At 36.2% G+C, this 21,194-nt stretch overlaps 2 protein-coding genes across 3 annotated transcripts; both read right to left on the bottom strand.

Moving 5' to 3' along the window:
* Positions 1 to 331: 331 nt before the first annotated feature.
* LOC117906901 (COP9 signalosome complex subunit 4) lies at positions 332 to 13,369 on the bottom strand. The gene is made up of 14 exons (XM_034820176.1): positions 13,139 to 13,369; positions 12,888 to 13,039; positions 12,286 to 12,389; positions 12,117 to 12,177; positions 11,257 to 11,349; positions 11,059 to 11,159; positions 5,547 to 5,655; positions 5,415 to 5,459; positions 5,139 to 5,207; positions 4,945 to 5,036; positions 4,785 to 4,827; positions 1,764 to 1,823; positions 1,184 to 1,243; positions 332 to 916 (listed from the first exon to the last, which is right to left on the bottom strand). Exons 1-14 carry the CDS (start codon positions 13,266 to 13,268, stop codon positions 842 to 844), a joined length of 1,194 nt encoding a protein of 397 aa, XP_034676067.1. The 5' UTR covers positions 13,269 to 13,369; the 3' UTR covers positions 332 to 841.
* Positions 13,370 to 15,550: 2,181 nt separating this feature from the next.
* On the bottom strand, positions 15,551 to 19,690 carry LOC117906753 (eukaryotic peptide chain release factor subunit 1-3-like). Of its 2 annotated transcripts, none has more exons than XM_034819925.1 (3): positions 19,610 to 19,690; positions 16,532 to 18,014; positions 15,551 to 15,930 (listed from the first exon to the last, which is right to left on the bottom strand). In XM_034819925.1, the coding sequence occupies exon 2, from the start codon at positions 17,973 to 17,975 to the stop codon at positions 16,662 to 16,664; it is 1,314 nt and encodes a 437-aa protein (XP_034675816.1). In that variant the 5' UTR covers positions 17,976 to 18,014; positions 19,610 to 19,690; the 3' UTR covers positions 15,551 to 15,930; positions 16,532 to 16,661. The 2 variants fall into 2 exon arrangements, with proteins under 2 accessions (XP_034675816.1, XP_034675817.1); XM_034819926.1 differs by lacking the exon at positions 19,610 to 19,690 and adding an exon at positions 18,272 to 19,446.
* Positions 19,691 to 21,194: the final 1,504 nt, after the last annotated feature.

Here is a 21,194-nt window from a genome sequence, read left to right as displayed (position 1 = left end):
ACACATGAAAGAACGAGAACTTGCAATCACATCTTGAAGCAGAAAATATTGATCACCGCACACAAATGCTAAAAAGAATGGCTCAAAATTATACTCCTTAAGAAGGGTATGTAATATCAGCCAAATTGATTCTACAAAAAGAACCAGACTCAATAACTTGTGAAAAAACAATCCAGAATAATAAGGTGGGCGTGGCATGCTTATCTTGACCATGTTAAATGGTGAAAGCTTTTGGAATGACATACATTTTCTACTCCTGTAATCACCCAGTCCTTGAGTTGGACAAAATTTAGAGCTAAGCAAGCAACCATTACAAGAAAACAGTACCTTGGCCAAAAGTAATAATGGTCATTCACATCGTGGTGCAACCCTTGAGGTTGAAAGATTTTCAGTTACTGAGATAGCCCCTTTTAAGGAAAATTTTGGAATTGCCCATTCTACATCGCACAAACCCAGTTGAATTAACAAGCTGAACAAGGGGCACATGTGCCCTTGTTCACTTGAACAATAGAATCAAATTAAACATAGAAGGTAACATCATTAGAACAACCAAACCCTTGGCTCACAATATACAAGAAAAATATTAAATTTGAAGACCAGGAAGCCATTGCCGACCATGAGCTTAAATCAATCATACAAAAATGCAGAATATGAACATGAACAGGATATACGAGCATGGGGTGAGGCAAGTGCAAAGGTCGCCATTTGTTAAGCCATGATGATGCCATATAACTTCTGATCTAGGTAGACAAGATAAACCAATGCTGAGAAAATAACATGCAAAACTGTAGTTGAGTGATTTGAGCGGCAAGTCTGTCTGCTTTGTTGTCATCAACGTGGATCAGACAGGAATTGACAAGCCCTTCTTCGCCATGCTATCAAGAACATCATTGAGAGCTTGGCAGAGGCCAACAATCTGCAATGTTCAGTCAGTGCAAAACTAAGAGCCAAGTAAAAATTAAAGGTCAATGCCATTCATCTTATTAGAATCTGGCCAATATTGTGCTTAAATGCTGATATTTGCTTATTGGCAATACCTTTTGTCCCCATTGCGACTTGGAACCTAGAACCTCCCACAAACCCTCTCAACCCTTTACCACTTGAGCCAGGACTCAAGAGCTAGTACCCTATGTGATATTTATGACAGACATATGTGATGCATGCATTTAAGACAGATAATTACCTGTTGATCCCACTGTTGTAACTCCTCAGTGTCATCCTCAAAATGTATAACAGCTTCCACCTGATATACAATTTTTTTTCATATAAATAATGTTCTTCAGTGTTATTCTCAATCACAATAAATCCCTATTATAAATTCAATCATATTCCACCTCTCCAAAAAATCCTCCAAATGTGGAGTATGGCTCCTATTGCAGGAGCATACCTTGCAGTAAAAAAAATATGGAACATAAAGCTGCATCTGTCTGGATACACTTCTTATTTTTTGTTTTCAAAAATAGAAAAAGGTAGTAACCTCCAAAGGTATTGGTTTTAAAAAACTGATTAAAAATTTTGAGATATTAAAAAAATTTTACCACCTCAAATTTTAAAATTTTTAGAAGTAATTTTTAAGGATATAAGGTAAGTTACACTTTATAAGAGTTTTTACTTTTTATACAGAAGTTTCTATTTTGAAAAACAAAAAACAGGAAGTTTATCTAAACGAATCCTAGGAACCAAGATTTCTAAATTCTCATTTCACCATAAATGGTGACAAGAGTAAAATTTAGCAAAAGCTAAACCAAGATAGTCATCCACACCTGATCAATAGATCCCCTCATTCTATCCTCATAAATCATTCTTGACGCTATCTTCTCGGCCTGTAAAAAACAACCAGCCAAGTATTTAAACAATAGTGAACATATTAACCCGGAAGATTCAGATTCACTGGGGCTCTCAGACAACAGAGAGAATCTATATTGTAAGTGAAAAATGGAATTTATTCTTTTATGACATCAAAGAGGAGAGCACCTGGAAAGTATAGCATGTCTTTGAGAGAGAGTGAAAGAGATCTTGTTAGAAGCGGATAAAAAAAATCATGTTACTTTGTCTTGGACAAAGTGGAATTGCAAGAAGTACAAGGTTGGGTTAGTAATTACAGCAAAGAGATACGGGGAGAAAGCAGATAAAAAATGATGTTACTTCTAGTCTTGGAAAAAACATAATTGCATGATGGGTATAAGGGAAGATTAGTAAATAAAGGATATGGACAAGATAACATGGTCTAAGGGATGATTAGTATATAAAGGATATGGACGGGATATCATTGTCCAAAGTTGCAGTATCGATAGCTGACTTAGGAAGTATGCATAATATATTAATTAAAAAAATATAAAAAATTAATGAAAATTTTCAGAAATATAATTACAATTAGATGAACCCAACAAACTAATAAAAAAAATCCATTACAATTAGATGAACTCGACAAACTAATAAAAAAAATCCATCACATTTGAGATTAATGAAAATTTCCAGAAAAATAATTACAATTAGATGAACCCAACAAACTAATAAAAAAATCCATTACAATTAGATGAACTCGACAAACTACTAAAAAAAATTCCATCACATTTGAGATTGATTCATGACAATATTAAAAATAAAAAAGTCTTAATACATAATTATATCAATTTTATACCCAATAATAAATTTTGGTAATTGATATATCAAAAGATTTTTTTTTTATAAGCAAATGTGTGTATATATATATCTTTTGATATATCAATTACCAAAAGATATTTTTTGATATATCAAAAGATATAGAAACTGTACTTTGCTGAATGAGAAAAAAAATTATTTTCACAATATAAAAAATAATAATAAAATATGATTGATAACAAGTTAATAATTGTTTGTAAATAAGTCATTTTGAATTTCTTATTCTTAGTCATGATTAAGATATTTTCTCTTAATTGATGTGGGTAATCTACAAGAAATACAAAGATTCTCTATTTTTTTGCCTCTTAATTGCATTGGATGTAAGTCAGATTCTTGTGACTTGAAGTCCTCTCCCGAGTTAGCCGAATCGAATAATTCATGTTAAGAGTTGCGATTGAATTGTTATTGAACAGCACAATACTCAACTCACATCTCGAACTCGTCACAACTATGACCAAGAAGGATAAACCTCCACCAAGTTGTAACAGTCCACCAAGTTGTAACAGTCCCTATGGATACTTTGAACCAAGCAAGATAAGCAAAAAGATTTACAAGGGTGGATCTCCATGGAGCTTAGAATCAGTACATAGAGAAAATGGAAAAGAGTAGAGCTAGGAAGAAATTTTTACTCCACAAGGATAAATTGGGAACTAATTCCCTTGAAGTGCCCATTCAGCTATGTTAGAATGGGACTTCAAAAACTCCCCCAGTTTTGACATCATAGCACCTCTCAGCTAGAGTAACTTCAACTTTTATTGAGTGAAGGAGAAAAGAATAACAGATCAAGTAATAGTCAGAAGGTTTCAAGCTTTTTGGATTATGTTTTGAGAGGTCAAGAGTAAATAGGGAGTGAGTGTAAAAACCAGACAGTTTGCCTTGGGGGGGCCCTTCCACACACTAATAGCCCCAGTACCTAGAAATAACAGAAAATTCAAGTCATCAAAACGGGAGGAATGAAAACACAAGACAAGACAATACAAAAGTTACTTATCTACCATCATGAGTTGTGAAGCCTCCAACCTAACCCCCAAGGCAACACTGTGGCATCATTTAATTAGTATTCTAGAGTACTTCACTTGCTTCCAAGAGCACATTAGCCCAGTCTAGAATGCTAGAGGGAAATAAACTTCAAGAACACATGCAAATCTCATCTGATGGCAGTTTTGCGTGACCAAGTAGCCTCTCATAATTAACCATGTGAATATAAAACCTAAAAGAGAGGCCACAGTCACAAGTAATAGTGCTACTAGGTTGCAGAAACTCCATACTCAATATGCACACCCTTCATTAAAACTGGACCACTAGGCAATGACCATTGACAATCAATATCATCGTATCAGGATATATTACTCTGACCACATGTTCACCAAACTAAACCCACCTGTCGAAAAAATTGAAGTTTGAAATAAAACAAGCACTAGGCAACCCTAGTGTGTATTAACTCAACTTTAACACAAAACAGTTTTTGATCATGCACCAAGTGTTCCAAGATAACTCACCAGTGCAAGGTTAAATTACTCAAAAGTCTAACATTTCACTAGCTTCCATCCATAAGAACAAGGAAATGGTCATTGACAATCAATATCATGATACCAGGAAATATTACTTGAACCACATGCTCAAGAACCTCATCCACCCATCCAAAACAGGAGCTAGAAGGAAACAAAACAAACATAACCAATCAAAGCGTACATTTAATCCTAGATCTGAACAGTTAGAATCAATCTTTTTGCTCATGTACAAACTGGTCTATCAAAGAACCATCCTAAAATGGTTCCATTCTGTAAGAGTACTGGAAAATCTAACATTTTCGTGGTTTAGATCCAAAAATAGATAAAGATCGAATCAGCACAACAAAACAAAGTGAAAGGACACACAAAATCTTAGACAATGTATGTTACAAGCATTGTATTCCCAAGCCCTTCCCTCAGAATAGGGATAGTATAACATAATAGACAATGAACAACATATGGACCGTGGGGATGCATGTAGGCTGGCATTATTGATGCAATAGCCAAACATGCCTGAAAATAGAAATGCATAAAAAATCTTTTAAAAGTTAAAATAATAAAGAGACAAAGGTGATCCAATTTTAGAACTTTGGCATCAAGATAGAATTGTACCTTCTGAGGAGCAATGCCCAGCAATGTACCTAGCTCATCAAAGCTATGGCAAAGATACAGTTAAGAATTAAAAAATTATTAGCATAAATATGGATAATTCTAGTAAGATAGGGCAAAATTTGAAATTAAAGGAAGACAATCAATTGTGCATATCTCCAACCTTATATTTGTGTAAAGCTTGCTTGCACTCAAAAGATTATGCTCAATCATTGCACGATCCAACACAGTAAAATTGTCTGGTAAAAGTGCTTTCTGTTGGAAAAGGAAAGGTGTGAAGACATGGTGTCACATCCAACAAAAGGTGAACTCTGTAAATATACGATCTGAAAACTGAAACAGCAAACTTATTAGAACCTGATGGGCTTTTAGTTCTTCAGCGAAGGCATCGATTTCAGGTTTTCTCAAAATTCTCTCCAAATACACCTGGTAAATTCTATATTAGGCTTGCCATAAAGAAAACAGCAAAGGTTTAAACAAAAGCAGATATGAGAAAATACATGATATTTTTTTTGATGGGCATGACAAGTCAACCGATATTTGTAGCATGAGAACAGTATCTAAACACATCATAGGAACAATGTGTATATGCCTTCAGTGTGTGTGAGAGAGAGAGAGAAAGAGAAAGAGAACCTTTTGCAATATAGGATAAATCTTCAACTTTGAGCAGCGTTCATCCTGAACCAAATAAATGTTTCAACAAAAATGCAAATTGAAAATACAATTTGAGTATCAGACTTGTATTAATCACGAGAAGGTATTCACTTTATACAAAGTCGCCAGAACACGAGAACGTTGAGGACCTGCAGCAGCCAAAATTGTGCATGTTACAGCAGCAGATAGAGCTTGCTCCAATGCTTCCTCATCAATCAACCTGACATGAAATATTTTAGCAAAATCTATGAACTAATATCTAAGTGCCTATAAGGCTATCAAGTACAAAGAAAAAGGGAATGAAATAGAATCCTATAAAAAAGGACAGAAATAAAATCCTATAAAAAGAGGGAGATAGAACAAGTGTCCAACATGTATGTCACAAAATGATCATTGCCATTATATTTTCAAAAATAAATAGAGGGAACAAAGCTCTATAAAAAAACCCAATCAAATTCAAATTCCTCCTTGTGGGTATCTGATTTCAACAAGAATACCAATACAAGGAGAAAAGAGGCATTCATAATATGCCATAGAGCAAGACACCGTTGCTTTACTCATCAGAAAAAAAAAAAAAGTAAATGCCATAGAGCAAGAACACCAAAACCCTATGGCAGATGGTTGCAATGGGGAGATGGGCCTTGAGGGGGAGAGATCCTCAGGTGACGAAGGAAGGGGGGATGAGCTCGAGGTACTATTACAAGAATTGGAAGGAAGAGGATGTCGATGGGATGATAGTTGCCTGGCGAGATTTAGCAAGTTCCTGGGCTTTTCGACGGAAGGATTTGAAGGAGAAATTCTGAACTTGCTCCTAAGGAATAAGAGAAGAAGGGAGCAGAACATTAAGAAAGACATTTCGGGGTCCACAAAGTTTGATCGTGAGTTGAAGAAATTAGAGTGGTCCATCAACTATAAAGGGGCGAGAAAGGAGAAATCTCTGAGCAGAGATGGTGGGGACAGAACCTCGAACCTTAGATGAAGATAAAGATCATATCTTGGAATGTAAGAGGGGCCAACGATAGGGATAAAAGGAAAGTTATTAAGGCTTTGATCAGGTCACAAAGAGCAGATTTGGTGTGTCTTCAGGAGACCAAAATTCAAGACATGTCCAAAGGAATTGTTCACAGTCTTGGAGTGGGAAGATTCTTGGGCTGGGGTGCTTTGAGTGCAAGGGGGGCAGCCGGTGGGGTAGTAGTGTTTTGGGATAACAGGGTTCTGGAGTTAATGGGTATGGAGGTGGGTCTTTTCTCAGTCTCCTGTCGCTTTAAAAATTGTGAAGATGGCTTCTTGTGGACCTTCACGGGAGTTTATGGACCCACTATGAAACGGCATAGAGAGTTGTTTTGGGAAGAGCTAGGAGCCATTCGAGGGCTGTGGTCTGACCCTTGGTGTATTGGTGGGGATTTTAACGTGGTCAGATTTCCTAATGAGCGTAGTAGAGAAGGTAGATTGACCGGGTCTATGAGAAGATTTTCGGAGGTGATTGAGGAGTTGGCTTTAAAAGATTTGCCTCTCCATGGGGGGCTATTCACGTGGAGTGGAGGGCTGAATGGTCTTTCAAGGTCCAGACTGGACCGGTTTCTGATTTCGGAGGATTGGGAGAATCACTTCAGTGGGGCGTCTCAGTGTACTCTCCCAAGACCGGTTTCCGATCACTTCCCAATCCTGTTAGACGGGGGTGGAACGAGGAGAGGTCCAATTCCATTTCGGTTCGAGAATATGTGGTTGAAGGAGGAGGGGTTTAAGGAGTTGTTGAAGGGCTGGTGGCAAGGATTTAATTATAGTGGGTCCTATAGCTTCATTTTGACAGAGAAATTGAAGGCCCTGAAAATTAAGCTGAAGGAATGGAATTTGGAAGTCTTTGGCAAAGTGGGGGTGAACAAAGGGCTGGCTCTGGATAAAGTATCCTACTGGGATAATCAGGAGCATCTCAGAGTTTTAAATGAGCAGGAGCTAGAGGCGAGAAAGGAGGCTAGGGAGGAATTTAAGAAATGGGTTTTAATGGAGGAGACTTCATGGAGACAAAAATCGAGAGAAATTTGGTTGAAGGAAGGCGATAAGAACACGGGATTCTTCCACAAGATGGCAAATTCGAACAGAAGGAGGAACTGCTTGAAGAAGATAAAAATAAATGGCATCTGGATCTCAGAAGAGCACGACATTCAAAGGGGAGTGGTGAGGGCCTTCAAGGAACTTTTATCAGATCCTGGAGGATGGCGTCCTTGCTGCAACAATATTGAGTTTGACAGCATTGGGGATGAAGAGGCAGCCAGGCTGGAGGAGAGCTTTTCTGGAGATGAGGTGTTTTTGGCTCTTTCAGACCTGAATGGGGACAAGGCCCCTGATCCGGACGGTTTCTCTCTAGCATTTTGGCAATTCAGTTGGGATTTTGTCAAAGATGAGGTCTTGGGTTTCTTCAAGGAGTTTTATGAGAGGGGAAAATTCGTAAGAAGCTTGAATACCACCTTCTTAGTCTTAATCCCAAAGAAGAGTGGGGCCGAAGACTTGAGTGATTTCAGACCCATCAGTTTGGTGGGGGTCTCTACAAGCTGCTCGCTAAGGTCTTAGCCAATAGATTGAAAAAGGTTGTGGGTAAAGTGGTGTCCTCCTCCCAAAATGCCTTTGTTGAAGGTAGGCAAATTCTTGATGCCTCATTAGTTGCTAATGAGGTCATAGATTCCGTGCTGAAAAGAAAGGAAAGTGGGATCTTGTGTAAATTGGACTTAGAGAAGGCCTATGATCGGATTAATTGGGATTTTCTGATATCGGTGATGCAAAGAATGGGTTTTGGGGAGAAATGGATTGGGTGGATTAGATGGTGCATATCCACTGCCTCGTTTTCGGTTTTGGTCAATGGTTCTCTTTCCGGTTTTTTCCGGAGTTCTAGGGGGTTAAGGCAAGGAGATCCTCTCTCTCCTTACCTTTTCGTCTTAGGAACGGAGGCCTTAAGTAGTCTCATCAACAGAGCAGTGAGAGGGGGCTTTCTCTCAGGCTGTAGGGTAGGGGGAAGGGAAGGTGGCGGAATCCAAGTTACGCACCTGCTGTTTGCCGATAATACTTTGGTCTTCTGTGATGACTCTCAAGAGCAATTGGCTTTTCTAAGTTGGTTATTAATGTGGTTTGAAGCCACCTCCGGACTGCGCATTAATTTGAACAAAAGTGAGATTTTGCCGGTGGGTTGTGTGGAGAATGCTGAGTTGCTGGCAGCTGAACTGGGCTGCAAGGTGGGATCTCTCCCTTCCACCTATTTGGGACTCCCTTTGGGAGCTTCACATAAGTCTGTGAAGGTTTGGGACGGAGTGGAAGAGCGGATGAGGAAGAAACTTGCCTTGTGGAAGAGGCAATTCATTTCTAAGGGAGGAAGACTCACCCTTATCCGGAGTACTTTGGCGGGCATGCCAACTTACCTTATGTCAATATTGCGCATGCCAAGAGTGGTTAAGCTAAGACTTGAGAAAATTCAAAGGGATTTTCTTTGGGGAGGGGGAGCGTTGGAGAAGAGGCCCCATCTTGTTAAGTGGGCTGTTGTTTGTACTCATAAAAAGATGGGTGGATTGGGGATTAGAAATCTTTCCAATCTTAATAGAGCCCTCTTGTGCAAATGGAGTTGGCGTTATGCGGTTGAAGGAGATTCATATTGGAAGATTATTATTAGTACGAAGTATGGGGTGGAAAGAGGAGGGTGGAGCACTTGTGGGGCTAGAGAGGGCCATGGGGTTGGGCTTTGGAAGGAAATCAGCAAGGAAGGGTTGCTTTTGCACAATAATGCATCCTTCTCGGTGGGGGATGGTAAAAGGGTGAGGTTTTGGAAAGATATTTGGTGCGGGAATACCCCCCTTTGTGAGGCTTTCCCCTCTTTGTTTGATTTAGCGGGGTCTAAAGATGCGTGGGTTGCGGACTATTGGGATCCAATGGGGAAGTGGGAGGGTGGTCCCCACTTTTCCTTAGACCTTTCAACGATTGGGAGGTGGAGGAGGTGGAGAGACTCTTATCGTCCATTCAAGGGAAGAGGCTGGAGGCTGATGGGGAGGATAGGATGCAGTGGAGAGGGACGAAAAACGAGATTTTCACTGTAAAATCGCTTTACAAGTCCCTTGATCATAGCGGTGCAGTCTCGTTTCCGGGTAATATCATTTGGAGTCCGTATGTTCCTTCAAAGGTGAGCTTTTTTGCTTGGGAAGCTTCTTGGGAGAAGGTCCTTACTCAAGATCAGCTTAAGAGGAGGGGCTGGATCTTAGCCAATAGATGTTGCTTGTGTTGCGTTGAAGAGGAATCGATAAACCATATTCTTGCTCACTGCTCTAAGACGAAGATTTTGTGGGATCTTTTGCTTTCTCTTTTTGGGGTCAATTGGGTGTTGCCGTTTTCGGTGAGAGACATTCTATTAAGTTGGTATGTCTCTTTCAAGGATAAGAATCATAGAAAGGTTTGGCGGGCAGCTCCTCTTTGTTTATTTTGGACAATTTGGAAGGAAAGAAATAGGATAGTCTTCGATAACGAGGCTTTGTCGACTCAAAGATTGAAAAACTCATTTGTTTGTAACCTCTTATCCTGGGCTAATTCTTCTATAGGTATAGGCCCTTTATCTTTGTTTTCCTTTGTGGATTGGTTGGGTTCTAGTTGAGGGCCGGTGAGTGTTTGTGTTTTTGTTGCTTGTTTTAGGTTTCTCTTGTATACTCCCTGTATACTTTGGGTTGCCTTTCAAGCTCCCTTTTTAATATATTTGTGCTTTTGCCTATCAAAAAAAAAAAGAACACCAAAACCCTAAGTCAAGTTTCTCTCCTATGGGGGACCAAACTTATCTGACAATAAGCATTTGGTCATACATTCTATGCCCCGCCACAACCTGTGGAAGGAGTAATCCATTTCTAGTCTCAGCCATCAACTCTGTGTAGGCTCATTGCTATATTCAAACCAACTCAAAAACCAGATCGGTTGGATTTTCAAATTTAATTAACATATCATGACTCATATACCTGGAGATGCCAAAAAATGTCTGGGCACAAACTCCTCTTTTTTCAGGAGAGGATTTAGGCTGATTTCATGTGATAATGGAGGAAATCTGGAAAGGGCCACCCAGTTTTGAAGCAAAGTTATATCTTCAGTTTCAGCATCGTCCATTTTCATTTCTTAAAACTTTAAAAATTAGAAGACACTGCAAGCAGGTATAGAACCCTGTCTGCATTGCCTGTAAGGTTTCCTCCTTAATAAGTTAATATAGTCCATATTTGCCTATACAATGCTAGGTTTGAATATTATAATTGCAAGTTCAATGAAGCATGATTAAGCAAATCATTTAAAATTCAACCAGAGCATCAATAACAGGTAGGTAACTCATTTAAGATTCAATTTCTTGAAATCCAATCGATTCAACTGAGGTGACCGGAGATCAAAAACCATGACATGAACAAATGGTTGCCAGCAATAAACAATACTGAGGACACATAGTTGGGAGGGGGAAACAGCAAAGATTGCAATAAATTAGATTCTGTAGGAAGTCAAGAGATTTTCTACAGTAGGTATCAGCTATTAGGAATCCCTAGATCCATACACCAAGCAATATGCCATAAATTCACAGAGAAAACACTTGTCAAAGAACTTCAGTAAAAATTCATATACATACTCATCTCCTATTTGCCGTTTCTCAATTTGGGATATGTCATAATATCGTAATGCTGCCTCCAAGAACTTCCTCTTCAAATCTAAAATCCTAGCATAACAAACCTGACAATAAGGGATGTATTAAAAATAAATTAGTTAATACACTAAAGATTCAAAATTTTAACACAACTATCATAATTGACTGTCAAACAGTGTCAACCTTGTACTGTAAATTCAATACTTCATGCTGACTGTTGCTAACCAAGAATGAGGCTTTATTAATAAAAGCTTCCGCATTAACAGCATCATCATCCTGCCAAAGAAGCAAAAAAGTGGTGAAGGTTGCAATTCCTATTATTTTTTATATTAAAATCCCCAATTATGGAATTAAAACCACAAAACAAGCATATTAAAAACAGGAACACACATGCTGCATTTTAAAGGGCATCAGGTTTCACAACTGAAAATCCAACCAATATGAGGACAAGATTAATACAACCAGATAAACTTGAACTTTCTTTAGGATAGTTAGAAGAGATAATCAGAAGTTATTGATGTAAGAAATCCAATGATTCCTGTTCATCCAAACCCCTACACATCCAACCAGTAATTATCTCTATAGAAAATACATAAAACTAAAATTACCCATCCTGTGTTGTATAGCGTGTCAACAGTTGTGAAAATCTATAATTCACTTTACAATATGTTACACACTTACTAAACACCCACTTTTGTCTGAAATTGAAATGCATAGAAAAGCAAGCACCCATGAAACTACTTCCTTGTGAAATAATCTGTAGTGCACATGATTCCATCCATGCTTAGTATGTTCCGATAGGACAGTAAAGATAACTCTCCATGGTTCTACACCCAATTGCAAATCCTCCAACTACTAATGAACTATTTTTCATTCAAATAGGCACATACAATCCAGGCATCTTAGCTGAGGAATTGCAACATCTGGAAAACAGTACTCATTCCTCAAGACTCCTTGAGGAACTCTCACATACATAATAAACATTCATGAATAATCAATAAAGACTCCTTGGTTTAAAATTTACATAAAGACAAAGTCGATACCTCAAGATATAGACGAGCTATTTGGACACATTTCGACAATCTGAATGTATCATCAATAACCCTGGTGGGGAGACATCATAAAACAAAATAAATATCCCAGTGTTATGCCAAGGATGTATAAAAATCTTCCTTGTTTCATGAGCAAAATAAAAGAAGACAGCTCCCACACCTCATTGTGGAGTCTAAATCAATGCCACTGAGCATCTGTGCTGCCTTTGACCACTGCTGCTCGGACTCATACAACTCAGCAAGCTTCTCTCTGATAACTAACACCTGCAACTCATACAAATAGATGAGTACTTTCACGTATCAAAGATGAACCATAACAACAAAATATAAATGGAACACCATTCCCTTCAGGCACTTATGCCAACTAAGTGATAATCTGATAGTGTGGATCCAAACTACTAACATGAACAATGAAATCGACACTGAAATAACTTAGAATGTGAAAAACAGGATAACAAAAGACTACCTATATGACATAGTCCACTTGTTTTATTATGAAAATCACAAAAATTAATTCAAACAACTAGGTAGCTACATTTTAGGGTTTCTTTACGTGACTTAATAATAAGGAAATTATATCAATAATAACTACTTAATTACTTTTTATTCCACAATTAATATTTGATAATGGATTGATGCACTCAAAAAAACCAAAAAAAAAATTTTTTTTTGACTTCCATGAGCAGTAGTATCATTCTCTAACCCTAACCCTAGGCGCTTATCATCCTCCAATAAATCCATACATAAATATCTGCAGCCAACCTGTTCTTCAAATGACACACACCGTGGCTGAATCTGAGTAAGTGTATAATGAGCAATTTCCTTTTGGGCCTCCGGCTCCAGCCTCCCCAATTCTTGAGCGAATATTTGCAGAAGTTGCCGCGAGACCACCAAAGGAACGTCGTCCGATAACACTATACTCCCAAAAAAAATGGGGGGAAATAATTGAACGTTAATTCGAAATTGAAACCATCAAACAAAGCAAGAAAAAAATAATGAGTTGGAGAATTAACTGTGATCGATGAATTTCCTGGCCTGTGCGATGTCATTTGATGTGATGACCGAGGAAAGAATGAGTTTGTACTGCTCGATCTTTTGCCTCTGATCGCTGATGGCAGAGGCGCTCGCGAAGGCACTGTCCATGGCCGATCACTTTGTGCTTCTTCGGTGAGAACCAAACCCTAGTTTTTGAGAGTTTCTGGATCAGTGCACGGCTAGTTTGGCACAGAAGAGGTGAAACCGGACGGGTTGAAAATATATCAAAAATGGGTATTTGCTTCTGAAATAAAATACTCTTTTATTTGTAAAAATAAAAATAAAAATACTCTTTGATTTGCATGTTATAAATAATCATCCCAACTTATAAGATTTATTTAAATGTTTATAAAGAAATTTGAAAATTAGAAAAATGTCAAAATTATCCTTTTCAGTTTTTGAATATCTTACTACTTTTTTTTTAATTCTATCTCCTCCTACTACTATTACTATTATTATTATTATTATTCACTTTATTATTTTCAATGTCAATATTAAAATATTAATATAAATATTTTCTGTATTGTTTTCGATACAAGTGTTTTTCAACAATAACAATAACAAATAATAAAAACAACCATAAGGGTTATATAATAATATTATTATTAAATTTTAAAGATGGTATTAATAATATTTTGCTTGATAAAAAATAAGATGAAAAATGGATAATAATAAAGAAAACATAAAATAGATTTACAAAAAAAACACCCTTTTTGTCTTTTTCACTTCCACATCCTACTTATTGATAAAGTTTTGTAACTTTAAGTTAATCACACTCCTCTACACTATAAAGTTTAATTTTCCTAATTCTCCTCAATTTTAAGTCCTCAACTAATTTCAAATAGCAAAAAATAAATAAATAAAATAAAAACATAAAACAATTTTTATTTTTAAAAACATAAAACAATTTTTTGTTTTTAAAAGCAAAAAAAGGTCAAATAATGTTTTCCAAATTATTTTTATTTGTATTTTTAAGATTATTTAAAAAAATAATTATATAAATACGGAGAACTAAAAATAAAGAACTATATATAAATGTTACTTCTAAAGCATATCTATTAAAAAAAAAAAACTACATGCTAAAAATATTTTTATTTTTCAAATAAATTTTAGTGATGCAAAACATTGAAAAAAAAATCAAAACTGTTGCAAAAACACCTCTCAAATATGAACAAAGTTTCCTTATGCAATATAACTTGAAAAAACACTGAAGGAAGACTGAAATTTCTCGTGAACCCTTCGTCATTAACTAAAATAATATTATAATTGTGTTTACCCTTTCCTCATTAACCTCGTGACAGATGCTTTTGTCTTAAGCGATGAATTACAAAAAATTTAAAAATACGAAACAAATTTTTAAAGATATGAGGATGAATTCAAAACTAAGGGAGTCTACAATTAGACAGTTATTTCAGAAGGTCCAGACTCATTTTTCCTTGTATGTTCTGCACCCTGTCGTTATTGTTACATCCCGCAATAAGCCACCTCTTGATATAATTTTAATTTTATCGAGGGAAAATAAAAATAAGCGATTTTAGATTTTTCACTTATTTAATTAAGAACCTTGCACAATAAGTTTATCCCTGTAGCCTAAACTAGCATTCGTTGATTGCGCGTATATCATATATGGCCCTGCAGCTAATATCAAAACATGGACTTGTTACATAAGGAGAAAAAAAAAAAAAAAAAACACATTTTCAAATAATCATTTCACTAGGAAGGCTCATGAAAAAGTTGGATACCAAAGATTGAAACTTCCCGGTGCAATCGTACTGAAGAATCATGATTGATTTTACAATTTTTCTGGACTCTTGGATGGAGTCAAAATATATTCCATTGAAGCTTTTGAAGAAACAAGCCAGTAATATTATTGGAATTGGATAGTGAAAAAAAAACAATCCATGTAGATGAAATTATTCGTTAAAAAGCTTATGATAAAAGAGTTATTTTGTTAGATTATGGAAGAAAGAATAATAATAATATTAAGCCCACGATATTCTTTCATCTATTATTAATAGAAATATTTGCTAATACAAAATAGAACTACAGGGAGTAACCATAACAACCTCGGGACTCGGATTCCACTGAAAGTTGCACCCTCACAAATTACTAATTGTCTCGACTGGCCTACAGGCATATCACCTCAGCATTCTAAACAGGCCCCATAAAGCAATATCATACTAGTTGGACACGGGTCAAGTACAAATAAAATAATTGCTCAAAACTACGCTATGTGAATTACTTAATGAGTTAGGCCAAGAAAAAGCTCGTATTCACATGTAAAACATCTTAATCCTTGATTCCAAAGCAAAGAACATTTCATTTTTTCAAAAATGCCCTTTGCTTTTATGGTTTTAGACAATATAGCACATACCTTTTGGCATAGGTTGTTTCAGGGTAAAGTAGTTTGCTATTTCATTATAATACCGGCATTCAAAGGTAGATATCAAGCCATGGTCCATCAAATAAAGTGGGCCATCAATCTATGTTATGCCACTCATAAGTATAACATATTCAGCAGGGAAATCCTGCATAAACTTGAAACAAAATACTTAAAGGATGCACATAACTTCTTCTGAGAGAAGAACCATAGTAGATGTTCACCATAAACCAACCGATAAGGTTCCCAGAGAACTGCTGCAAAGTATCAGCATCTTTTGTTCCAGCCAAGCCATCCACTGAAGCAAAGGAAAAGTAAGCTTTCACACTATCTCCTCCAAGCAAAAAAGTAGAAGCCATTCATTGCGCTCTTAAATCCAGGCATTCCCAACTGCTCCATCACAAAATCCACATGGAATGAATAATCATGAGTAAGGTGGATTAGCCTTGAATGAAAAATATAAGCTTCCTAAGTTCCTAAAGCTGGTAAAGAGAACAAGGCCAGTCAAATGTTGGACAGCAACCCATGCAGATTGGATAATGCTCCAGCTGGATTCAAATCAAGCAAGACAGCAACCCAATCCTCATCTCTAACCCAAGCTTCCTGACTAAGAGCCGAATGTATTCAGGTTGGGGGTTAAACTTCAATTGTGAGAGTTGCTTGAAAGAATGTGTGAATTTCGAAATCAACCAAATGAAAAACTCACAAATTAAACAGGTTTTTTACCATTTCAAGAAATTAAACCAAACAACATGAGTAAAACCTATCAAAAAATCTTAGAAGGCTTTAAAATCTGTTGACATGGAAGCTCTTGATGAAGTTTTCAAAACATTATGCCATATATATATATAATATTTATGCAGAAAAGCTGGGATCTCCGGTTGCATCAGGCATCAACAAGTGCAAGACACATCCCAAATCAAAGGGGTATTCCTATACTATGAAATGCTATCTTTAGAGAGAGAGAGAGAGAGAGTTCAAAGGTAAAAACCTTGATTATATCTCCATGAAAGTTTTTTGGACATCAAGATAGCAGCAGCAGCAAGAGGCCCCCCATCTCGCGTACCAGTGCAGGCATTTGACCCCATCTGCACCAGCACAGGGGAACAGTTGATTGATTGCTATTCAGAATCGTCGTAGTTTTCTCCATCATCAGAAAGCTCATCAAATGATCGCATGTCTAGCTGGTAACGGAGGATTCCACCAATCCCACCAAAGCCCCTGCAGAACTGGGATCCCTCTTGTGATTTGTTGGTGACAAACTCAAGTGTACAACCAAAGCGCTTGTACTCATTGGCAAACCACTCTAGCAATGACATCTTTTCCTGAACCTCCAATTCAGCAGAGGTAGCTGAATCCCTGAAGGTGTTTTGATCAGCCTCTTGTTCCTTGTTCAAGTGTTTTATGACAATCTCACCTGTGGTGCTGTTTTTAAGAACATACCTATTCATGTCCAGATTCTCCCACACAATCAGTATCTCAACAGCACCCATCTCCAAAGCTTTCAGTGTATCTTCCACACCAAAGACATACTTTCCAGTGTCCTGACTGATCTCCTCAAAGTATTTACCAATCAAGCGCTTCTCCTGAATGAACTTCACATTGGATAAGATCTCTGAGGACAACTCGATTGCCTGATTGAAACCATTCTCCCCTCCATAAGAAACATCCACTACATTAAGTATTTTGGCCTGAAGACGGGGATCAAACATGTCGGACTGACTCAGCTCAGTCTTGAAGTCAGCTGAGCCAGCCAGTATTAATCCTGCAACATTGGGCTGGCTAGTGGCAGGATTGATAAAAAATTGTGTAGCAAGCTCTGCTGTCTTCCTCACATAGTTGTGACGCTTCTCCATTCGAAGACGAGCAAACCGTAGTGCTGATTGCCCACCTCTTCCATGTTTCTTTGGGAGGTCAACAGTAAATTTATGAAGCACCTCACGAGTATTGCCACTTAATGTGCCAAAGAGGGTACCATTTCCATCCATAACAATAAAACCAAACTTGTCATCAGATTCCAAAAGTTCATTCAATGCTTCTGTATGGAATTTGTTGTCACATAGGTAAAGGGAAGCATTTATAGGCCTAAAAGGCTCAAAGTCAATAGTCACCTTCTTCTCCTTTCCATCTTCTGTCACAATAGTACCAGTGTACAGCACAAGCCCATTGGGAGGGACCTTGTTGTACAACTTCAATCTTTGCTGTGCAGATGTGATTGCTCCCAAAACAGATTGACGATTCACCCTGCTTTTAATGTTTGAAGCTGTGCCAAACTCATCTCCCAGCATCTTAGTAACCCTTGATATTTGATCCCGCGGAGGCATGATAAGAGAAATCATGCTTGTCCCGTTGCCTCGAGCAGCTTCCAGTGCCTTGATCAACTTTTTGATCTTCCATATCTCAATGTTCTTATCTGTTTCATGACCATCTGCCATTGTAAGTACGGCACTAACTGTGGAAGCTAACCGATTTACCTGCAAAGAAAAAATAAACTTTGAAAATTCTGGGAGTTTGATTATGCACAGGAGAAAAGAAAACTAAAAGGTGCAGATTCCTTTAAAAAAAAAAGGCATGAAGAGCAATAAGCATACAAAAACATGTGAAGGAGAATTATTGAGGAATAAGGTACTATTTTGGACTAGTTGGATGTTGAATTTCAAAAATTGGAAAGATATAAATTGGGAAGACAGCACTACGTTAAGTGCAGCAAAGAGAAAGGTTAGTTGAATACCGTAGTTTGGACATCAGAGTGTCAAGCAAGTGTACAACTTGAGCACAGCTCATATTGGATTGTCAACATTCAGTCTATAAATATCATCCAAGCAAAAGCTTCAGAATTGCCTACAGAAATGTTTCACTCTCTCAGCCAAAGGCCTGCTTTCACTTGTTACAAGTAGGAATACAAAACCTTACTAAGGGGTTTCAAATGGGCAAAAGGGGACAAAGAGATGAGAGGAGGAGAAGAGGAAAAGAGGGGGGTAGGGAAGAAGGGGGAGTTGAGATGTGGGGTTGCACACTATAAAAAATATATAAAAATTTGCATAAAAAATAAAAAGCAAAGATATTTGCACATTGGTGGACATGTGAATACCTTTATACCTTTATATGAGTAGGTTCAAGTCTCATGCATTCTCTATTTTATATAGTTTAATAACAAGAGATAGTATTTAAACAGGTAGACTTACTGCTTATGCACCACATTCCGATTTTCTATATTGAAACTAATAAATATCATAGAATTTCCAAGACATTAGAAGTTCCTGGTTCCATTATAATGCAAACTACATACATCATGTTCAATCAGAATAAATTGTCCCTTATAATCATTGTTTCCATGATAAATGAACCATCAAATAAATGGAGCCAATTTCTACCTTGTTCAAGTTATTGCGAATGAAAATTTCAGAATTTGGGTCTCAACCCCAAATCCACCAAGGCAAACTACGTGAATTGCACACTAGCTAAACATTTCACCATGGGCCTCATCTAGTTCACTGAAACTGTAGTTATGAATTTGAAAGAATGAAACATATAAGTGGACACCGTACACCACAAATTAGACCATGGAGCTCAAATCCAACCCACCCTTGCCGAATTAGTGAACTGCACCCCAACCAAACATTTGGAGCTGAGCTTAGTTTTGCAATATCAATCCTAAAGAATTTGGACATCTTACTTTGGTTATCTGCCGAGTTATTGCGGATTCGTAGTAATTGATTTTGAATTCAATCCCAAAATTAACTGATATAGAAAACAATTGACCACAACTTCGGTTCTCTCTCGATAAGAATCAAAGACAGAGATCGAGATTCACAACAAAAAATTTCACTGAACATCTATTATAATTTGAAAGAGACAAAAACGACATATAGGGAAACTACACAGACCCTAGCTTACAAAAAGGAATTACAAAAATGAAAAGCTAACAACATGCAATCAGATCCCAATGTCATATACATCGAATCACAGATTAGCAGATCTACTCATTGCCGAATGAAAAAGGATGGTTTGACAAGGTTTGCCTCTGCTTGGTTGCCTATTGAACGCAGGAACGTAAAAGAAAACTCACCTGAGCAACGATCCGCAGCCACCGCCTGATGCGTAGAGATTACGCTGAGTTGGAACCCTTTATGTAGGTTGATGCTTGAACCCTAACCCTACCACTCTACCATCAGTTGCTATTAATTAACCATGGTTAGTAATCAAAATCTCATATTTAACCTTGGGTACAACTAGTGTCCCAACCCAAGCCTGGTAATCCGAATCCAGCCCATTTCCAACTCGCTAGCCCAATATGTGGGTGAGTTTGTGAATTTATTAATATTTAAAAATTAATTTTATTTGTTATGAGATTATTTTGGAAGTGTTTAGTAATTAAAATTGACTATAAGTACTATACCACGCTATGTAAAAGAATTGCAGAAAAAACAAATTCATACTCTTATCAAGAATTAAAGTCTATCGATTTAATTGTTTTAATGGTGTCAAAATAATAAATAATTAACCCTCGTTTTAGTTTTTGGAAAATATAAGGTGAAAAAAATGAATAAATAAACGACAACAATGAAAAAATAAATTTAAGTCATGTCTGATTTCAATAATTTTGAAGGAAAATATAATAAAAATAATAAATAAACAAAATTATGAAAATGTAACATTGATGAAATTTTATATATATTTATTTATATTTAATAAATTATTTTTACATACTTTTTAAAATTTATTTATCTTATATTTCCTCTTCTAAAAAAATAATATAATTTAAAAATACATATATTTCTATTCAATTTTGAGTTTTTTTATAATATATTAACCTTGATAAGATCAATTTCTCTATATTTAGTTATAGGAAAAATGTTAAGGAGATGAAAAAAAAATGCCAGGAAAAAAAATTCTAATATTTGATTTACTATTGAAAAATAAATCAAACATATTACAATTAATTGTAAAATTATGAAAGTTTTGCATTATTTGATCTTACGTAAAATAAGAAAAATAAGTAAAAATATATTTGAATAATATAACAAAAATAATTTATTAGCTTTAAATTTATACCTTCCATTTGTTTATGAGTTATATACAAATTTAATTTTTAATCCCTTGCTAATAGCAGTTTAAGCTTTTATTATTTATTATTCAAAACTTTTATGCTGTTCAAAATAACAAATGACATTGTTGTAAAGATAATTTAGTAATAGAGGTTAAGATTTATTTAATTTATACAAAATAATCATAACGTTAATTCCCAAATTTAAACCATTAAGATATCTTTGATTCATGCAAAACAATCATAACCCCTGATTCTTGAATTTAAATTATTAGGACTTTTTTAATTTATGCAAAATAATTATAACCCTTCCAAATCTCCTTAAAACTTTGTGATTTTTCACTTATAAAATAAATAATAAAAAAATATATTAATTCATGAAATTGATCTCCAAGATAAATTTTTTGTCAAGAATAACAAATTATAAAAATTTTGATTTCTCTTTCTTAAACCCATTAGTTTGATTTACGTTTTTTGTGATGAAAAAACTTTATATATATTGGATAGAAAAATGACAAAATCTAAATAAGGTATCTTTTCACCTTCCAACAATGTTATTTAGAAAGTATATCATCGATTCATGTATAAAATTTTAATATTATATAAT

The sequence above is a fragment of the Vitis riparia genome, chromosome 18, assembly GCF_004353265.1.
Source record: "Vitis riparia cultivar Riparia Gloire de Montpellier isolate 1030 chromosome 18, EGFV_Vit.rip_1.0, whole genome shotgun sequence".
Taxonomy (NCBI): Eukaryota; Viridiplantae; Streptophyta; class Magnoliopsida; order Vitales; family Vitaceae; genus Vitis; species Vitis riparia.
The sequence above is the reverse complement of the archived record's forward strand: the minus strand, read 5'-3'. Positions and strand labels throughout refer to the sequence as shown.

Coding starts and splice junctions, on each gene's coding strand:
- LOC117906901 (XM_034820176.1), bottom strand. CDS start 13,268: ATGGACAGTGCCTTCGCGAGCGCCTCTGCCATCAGCGATCAGAGGCAA. Junction 12,178..12,285: donor GATTTAGACTCCACAATGAG/GTGTGGGAGCTG, acceptor TCTCCCCACCAG/GGTTATTGATGATACATTCA. Junction 1,824..4,784: donor TGGGCATTGCTCCTCAGAAG/GTACAATTCTAT, acceptor TGTTTTTTACAG/GCCGAGAAGATAGCGTCAAG.
- LOC117906753 (XM_034819925.1), bottom strand. CDS start 17,975: ATGGCAGATGGTCATGAAACAGATAAGAACATTGAGATATGGAAGATC.